General features: G+C 40.8%; 1 protein-coding gene across 2 annotated transcripts in view; it reads left to right on the forward strand.

Annotated features, from left to right (window-relative positions):
• POLH (polymerase (DNA directed), eta) overlaps nt 1-7,821 on the forward strand; it is a 31,637-nt gene that overhangs the window by 19,302 nt on the left and 4,514 nt on the right. For both annotated transcript variants that reach the window (XM_011986800.1, XM_011986801.1), the window contains exons 6-8: nt 1,806-1,925; nt 2,491-2,614; nt 3,125-3,190. In XM_011986800.1, coding sequence (XP_011842190.1) covers nt 1,806-1,925; nt 2,491-2,614; nt 3,125-3,190 — 310 coding nt within the window. The remainder of the gene's footprint in view (nt 1-1,805; nt 1,926-2,490; nt 2,615-3,124; nt 3,191-7,821) is intronic.

The following is a 7,821-nucleotide window of genomic DNA, read 5'->3' on the forward strand; positions in this document are numbered from 1 at the left end:
CGGGTTAGCCAGGATGGTCTCGATCTCCTGACCTCGTGATCCGCCCATCTCGGCCTCCCAAAGTGCTGGGATTACAGGCTTGAGCCACCGCGCCCGGCCCCTCTAGACTTTTTATTCAAGTCTGTTATTAAGTAACAAACAGGAATTTTACTTCTTTTCTTTCCTCTAATAGCAAATCAAGGTGTTCAGGGCTGCTGAATTTCAGCTCCCAAAGTAGGCATTAGAGAAGAAGCCAAGTCAAATGAACAGGTTGTGCCTACCAGTTGTGTGGCTTTGACAAGGACTTATAATATTGTAGAAAGGATAAGGTAAAAAGCAATAGTAAAAGTGCTGTCATAAGACTGCATAATTGATAAATGAATTGTACAGGTAGAACAAACTTCACAAAAGAAGGGAGTATTTGGAGAAGGATTTATAAAAAGGCATGGGATTTTGTTTTGCGATTTGGCACAATTTGGAGAGTCAGACTAAAACAGCAAAGCATTACTGATTTGGAGAACTTTTTAGCACAAAGAGGGGAAAGTATGAGATATTTTCAGTGAACTGGGACCTAAAGTAGTTCAGCTGCACCATATTGAGGAAGATAATGGAAATAGACTGAAAAGATGATTTAAAGACAGATTATAGGGAGCCTCAAAGGCTAGGCTAAAGAATTTTGACTTTTTTTTTTTTTTTTTTTTTTTGAGACGGAGTCTCACTCTGTTGCCCAGGCTGGAGTGCAGTGGTATGATTTCAGCTCACTGTAGCCTCCACCTCCTGGGTTCAAATGATTCTCCTGCTTCAGCCACCTGAGTAGCTGGGACCACAGCTGTATGCCACCACGCCCGACTAATTTTTGTATTTTTAGTAGAGACGAGGTTTCACTATTTTGGCCAGGCTAGTCTCAAACTCCTGGCCTCCAATGATCTGCCTGCCTTGGCCTCCCAAAGTACTGGGATTACAGGCATGAGCCACTGTGCCCAGCTGACTGTGTTTATATTTAGAGCTCACTGCAGCCTTAACCCCTGGGTTCCAGCAATCCTTCTGCCTCAGCCTCCCAAGTAGCTGGGACCACAGGCACATGCCACCATCCCCAGTTAATTTGCTGGAGTACAGTGGCACAATCTCGACTCACTGTAACCTCTGCCTCCTGGGCTCAAGTGATCCTCCCACTTCAGCCTCCCAAGTAGCTGGGACTACAGCTGCACACCACCACACTCAACTAATTTTTTTGTATTTTTTTGTAGAGACAGGGTTTCGCCATGTTGTTCAGACTGTTCTCAAACTCCTGGACTCAAGTGATCCACTCGCTTCGGCCTCCCAAAGTGCTGGGACTACAGGCATGAGCCACCACACCTGGCCTTAATTTTTTTTGTAGAGTTGGGGTCTTACTTTGTTGCCTAGACTGGTCTCAAATGCCTGGACTCAAGCAGTCTTCCCGCCTTGGCCTCCCAAAGTGCTAGGATTATAGGCATGAGCCACTGTGCCCGGCCAGATTATATATTCTTAAGTAAAGTTTTAGCCATGGAAGGGATTTATTTTGTGTTTGGGATTTTAATCCCCAAACAGGACAGCAGGTGTTGTACAATTGAAAGTTTTATATACAGTTTACTTGATAGTTAATCAAGGACTTTAGCCTTGTGGTTATGTTATTGTTAATCTTCTCCTCAAATTTTAACTCCCAGAGTAACTGAATTCCCAGAATATATGCTCTCATTTGTCCTGAACCTTTTGGAGAGCTACTTACAAAGTAGAATGTCTTATGTTTGCTGCTAATTAGATATTTATGATGTGACCTATCAATTCTTTGTCTCCTTTGTTATCAGCCGTAATCTTGGAGGAAAGCTAGGGGCCTCTGTCACTGAGATCCTAGGGGTAGAATACATGGGTGAACTGACACAGTTCACTGAATCCCAGCTCCAGAGTCATTTTGGGGAGAAGAATGGGTAAGTGATTCATTTTTTTTTTTATCATAAACTTTATGGAGATGCAACATTCAAATATAGACAAAAGCATCTAGTAAAATCTAGACCTATCTTTAGGTTAACATTTGTTTCTTGAGATAATTTCACTGGTCCTTCTTGCTTTAAAATCTTGGGTCACTATGGCCTATCAGTCTAGACTAGTTTTTTCCATGTACCTGGGTGGTTGATAGATAGGATTTGTTACTTTGATGCCTGAGTATATACTAATTACATCATTCATGCATGCTGAGATGCTATGTTCTCTTAAAATGCTTGTGTTTAATGCCCTAGCAAGCACACACACACTTGGGGATATGAATCAGTGGCTTGCTTGGCATTTTTCCAAAAATACAAATGATGACTTGGCTTTAGAAAGTAGAACCAGTGTTCTCATTGTCCATATATTGCACTGGAATTCACTGAGAAGGGCAGGATTTTGTCAGAGGTCCAGTACACTAAATTTTGGACAAGGTTTTAGTTATTTGGTTTTGTTTTAACAAGAATAATCATTTAATTTCACCTTAACGTTTTTTGCTGGTCTTATTAGGTCTTGGCTGTATGCCATGTGCCGAGGGATTGAACATGATCCAGTTAAACCCAGGCAACTACCCAAAACCATTGGCTGTAGTAAGAACTTCCCAGGAAAAACAGCTCTTGCTACTCGGGAGCAGGTAAGCAGGCATTCTTGACAGAACACTACCTCTTTTAAAGGGGTCAGCGAGTAGGTTTTGGTAGCTGTGGAAGGTTTAATAGGTTAGAGGAGACCTTTATAAAGTATGAAGAAAATAGATGTTCTTTCCTTGGGTTGAAAATTGACTAGTTTATGATGATTACTTTTTTCTCTTTCTTCTATCGAAATAAAGTGGAATTTCTCATTTGTTTAGTAGATGGAGACTTGGAAAGCCTAGGATATTATGCTTCAAGTTTGGGTCTTGTCTTTTTCTCAGAGCTGGAACATGCTTGAAAGTCACCTAATAGCAAACCAGCAGGAAAAGAAAATTAAAGTCTTGAGCTAGGGCAGGACAGAAGGACTGGGAACATTTCTATGATCTGGTGATCCTTTGATTATGGGGAGTCTTTTGTGCACAGTTCTGTTTGGGAGAAAAGAACAAATACACCATCTAGTTCTTAATAGACTTCGAGTGTTTAAATGAAATATTAAAGTCTCAATACTTTTTTAGGTACAATGGTGGCTGTTGCAGTTAGCCCAGGAACTAGAGGAGAGACTGACTAAAGACCGAAATGATGTAAGATTTTCTTTCTTTATTCTTGGGGTGGGCTTTGCGATTTACATATCAGCTGCTCTTTACCTTATGGAGTAGGAACAAAGACAGAAAAAAGTATTAGCATAGGAAATATCTGTTTTCTTTCTTTTTCTTTTTCCTTTTTTTTTTTTTTTTTTTAAGACATGGTCTCACTATCTCCCACACTGAGTATCATGGCTCACTGCAACCGCGACCTCCCAGGCTCAAGCTCTCCTCCCAACTCAGCCTCCTGAGTAGCTGAGACTACAGGTGCATGCCACTACAACTGGCTAAATTTTTTTATTTTTTGTAGAGACAGGGTCTTGCTAGGTTGCTCAGGCTGGTCTTGAACTCCAGCTGAGGAAATTTTAAGAAATCTTTTTTTTTTTTTTGAGATATAGAGTTTTCCCTCTTGTTGCCTAGGCTGGAGTGCAGTGGCATGATCTTGGCTCACTGCAACCTCCGCCTCCTGGTTCAAGTGATTCTCCTGCCTCACCCTTCCAAGTAGTTAGGATTACAGGCACACACCAACATACCCGGCCAGTTTTTTTGGTATTTTCAGTAGAAACGGGGTTCTACCATATTGGCCAGGCTGGTCTTGAATGCCTCATCTCAGGTGATCCGCCCACCTCAGCCTCCCAAAGTGTTGGGATTACAGACATAAGCCACTGCGCCCAGCCAGTAGTGGCAGTTTTAAGCACATTTTATTGTGTATATATGATGTTTACAACATGATGCTATGGGATACATATAGTAAAATGGTTACTATAGTGTAGCAAATTAACATATCTATCATTTCACATACTTTTTTGAAAAAAAAAAAAGTAGTTAAAATCTACTTAAAATCCCTAATAGAATTTTATTAACTATAGTCCTCACTTGTACATTAGCTCAATAGACTTGTTCACCCTACGTGTCTGCTACTTTATGTCCTTTTATTTGTATCTCCCCATTTCTTCCTCCCCTCCCCCATCCCAGGTAACCACTGTTTTATTCTCTGTCTCTGTATATTTGACTTTAAAAAAAAAATTCTGAACATTTACATTTTTCTTTCTAATGTTAAAGACATCTGATGATTAGTTTCTCTCCTTTTTTTTTTGAGACTGAGTTTTGCTCTATCGCCCAGGCTAGAGTGCAGTGGAGCAATCTCGGCTCACTGCAACCTCTGCCTCCCAAGTTCAAGTGATTCTCCTGTCTCAGCCTCCCGAGTAGCTGGGATTACAGGTGCCTGCCACCATGCCCAGCTAATTTTTTTATTTTTAGTAGAGATGGGGTTTCACCATGTTGGCTGCGCTGATCTTGAACTCCTGACTTCATACGATCTGCCCGTCTTGGCCTCCCAAAGTGTTGGGATTACAGGCATAAGTCACCACACCTGGCAGTTTCTCTCCTTTTAAAATAGCTTTATTGACATATACTTTACATACCATAAAATTCAACCATTTAAAATAGTTCAGTGGTTTTAGTATATTGCAGAGTTCTACAACTATTCTACAATCAACTTTAGAGCATTTTTATCACCCCCAAAAGAAATTCTGTACCCATTACCGGTCACTCCCCATTTCTCTCCCAGCTACCCCCCAGCCCTAGGCAACCACTACATTGCCTACTGTTCTGGACATTTCATATAAATGTGGTCTTTTGTGACTGGCTTGAAGTCTTTCACTTAACATGTTTTCAAGGTTGAGCCGTATTGTAGTGTGTATCAGTACTTACTCTTTTTTTTTTTTTTTTTGAGACAGAGGCTCTGTCACCGGGCAGGAGTGCAGTGGTGCAGTCTTGGCTCACTGTAACCTCCGCCTCTCAAGTTCAAGTGACTCTGCTGCCTTAGCCTCCCAAGTAGCTGGGACTATTGGCACACGCCACCACGCCCAGCTAATTTTTGTGTTTTTAGTAGAGACAGGGTTTCACCATGTTGGCCAGGGTGGTCTTGATCTCTTGACCTTGTGATCCTCCTGCCTCGGCATCCCAAAGTGCTGGGATTACAGGCGTGAGCCACCACGCCTGGCCAGGACTGACACCTTTTTATGGCTGAATAATATTCTATTGTATTAATATGTACCATATTTTGCTTATCTGCTTATTAGTGAATGGACATTTGAGTTATTTCCACTTTTGGCTATTATGAATAATGTTAATATGAATATTCATCTACAAGTTTTTGTGTAGATATCTGTTTTCTTCTCAGCATATACCTTGGAGTATAATTTCTGGGTCATATGGTAACTCTATGTTTAGCATTTTAAGGAATCGCCAGACTGTTTTCCACAGTGGCTACACCATTTCACATCCCTACCATCAATATAAGAGGGTTCCAATTTTTCCACATCCTTGTTACTGACTTTAAATTTTAGCCATTCTAGTGGGTGTGAAATGGTATCTCATTATGGTTTGACTTATATTCTCTGATAATCTTTTCATGTGCTTGTTGGACATTTGTATATCTTTGGGAAATGTTTGTTGAAATCCTCTTACTGGGCCGGGAGTGGTGGCTCAAACTTTCGGAGGCTGAGGCAAGTCACCTGAGGTCAGGATTTCAAGGCTAGCATGGCCAACATGGTGAAACCCTGTCTCTACTAAAAATACAAAAATTAGCTGGGCGTGGTGGTGGGCATCTGTAATCCCAGCTATGCAGGAGGCTGAGGCAGGAGAATCGCTTGAACCAGGTGGAGGTTGCAGTGACCCGAGATGGCGCCATAGCACTACAGCCTGGGCGACAAGAGCAAAGCTCTGTCTCAAAAAAAAGAAAAGAAAGGGAAAAGAAAAAAGAAAAATCCTCTTCCCTCTTTTAAATTGAGTTGTCTCTTTATTATTGAGTTTTAACATGTCCCTTGTCAGATAATGTGATTTGCAAATATTTTCTCCCATTCTGTGGGTTTTCTTCTCACTTTCCTAATGGTATTGTTTGATGCATACTTTTCTTTTGAAATGTCTTGGAGTTCTACAAGTCAACTGTACATGTCAAGAATAGTCCAAAACTGCTTGTTTGCTTTTTAGCTGGAATTGGTGGTAAATGTTTGTTCCTTTGGTAGGCATCATAAAGAGGGATTTGATCTAGTTGCATTATCGCCCTGTTCAGCTTTTGCCCACTAGGTGGCACTTGTTTCTCATCTCTCTATAAGCCCCTGGGGCCTTTCTTTCCACTTTTTTTTCCTAAGAGACAGGGTCTTGGCTGTCATCCATGCTGGGGCACAGTAACACAACCTTAGCTCACTGCAGCCTTGTAGCCTCAACCTCCTGGGCTCAAGTAATCCTCCTGCCTTAGCCTCCTACAGTGCTGAGAGTACAGGCATGAGCCACTGTGCCTAGCCTTTTCTTCCCACTTTGTATCCAGAGGGGATCCCTGAAAATCTGTCTTTAAGCTTCAAAGGACTTTATGCCAAAAATAATTCAGGACATAGCACATCCTATCACTTCACTGTTTAAAACATTCCAGTGGTTTCCCTTCACACTTAAGGCATATTAAGGAATTTTTAAAAGTAATTCTATAAAGCCAAATATAATCTAATTTCTTGCTACTTCTCTGACCCCATCTTTTATCTTCCCCTCACTTATTCTAGTCTCCACTTCATTGGCCTCCTTCCCTTTATCTAACACACTAAGCTCTTACTTCAGCACTTCCCGTTTCTTTGCCCTGGAGACTGTTCATATATTCTTAATACTTGCTTCCTTGCTTTATTCAAATCTCTGCTCATGTTTTACCTTCTCCAGGAGGTCCTCCCTAGTTACCTTGTCACAGCAGCAGCCTCCATCACTCTCTGCTTTATTCTGTTTTTCTTCATAGCACTCATCTCTGTGGTCATTTGTTACATGTCCATTTTTTATTATCTATAGTTCCTACTACAACATAGGATCCATGAGGACCTGGACTTTATTTTGTTCTCTCCTGCATCTCTAGGCACTGTCTAGGCATGCAGTTATAGTTGAATAATTTTAGTCAACAAGGACTCCTTTGTAATTGCCAACTTGTATTCCCTCAAGATATATAAATCTGTACAGATGTATTTTTTATCCAAAAAGTAGTTCCTGCTCTTAGCTTGTTTTCCTTAGGAGTACTTCTTCTCACTAGCATCTTTTGATAGGGGTCCCTTATGTAGAATTTTCACCTTGTATTTCTGCCTCTTGACCATTATGTCTCAGTTTGCTGAGATTACAGTATTCTGATGCTTCAGACTTCATTGAAAAGTGAGTCATGATCTTGCTCTCTCAAGGCAGGCTCACTACATGGTATCTTCTCAGATAAGCTGTAAAAAGGTATTGGTAGAAACTTCTGGAATTAGTGGTGAATGTTTGTTTACCATAAGAGCCCCAGGGCAGGAAAAAAGATACGACTTGAAGGCTAGTTCCACTTTGCTTTCAATTACTTACCTGAAACCTTCCTTCAGTTACAAAATAGTGTCCAGTATTGTTTATATTTGTTATAATTGTCCTGCTTAGACACCATGAAAAACATTCAGGTGAGTCCCATTTTCATTTGTTCTGTCCTGTTCCCATCATCTGTCAAAATATCCCAGATATTCCGATGTTCCATAATCCAAATTATGTCTTCTTCAGTTACTTTTTACACCCAGAAATAGCATAAACATTTTTTTGTGGAACCATATAATCAGATTTCTATTCAGAAAATGCATTCT

Source organism: Mandrillus leucophaeus, unplaced genomic scaffold (assembly GCF_000951045.1).
Source record: "Mandrillus leucophaeus isolate KB7577 unplaced genomic scaffold, Mleu.le_1.0 Scaffold3, whole genome shotgun sequence".
Taxonomy (NCBI): domain Eukaryota; kingdom Metazoa; phylum Chordata; class Mammalia; order Primates; family Cercopithecidae; genus Mandrillus; species Mandrillus leucophaeus.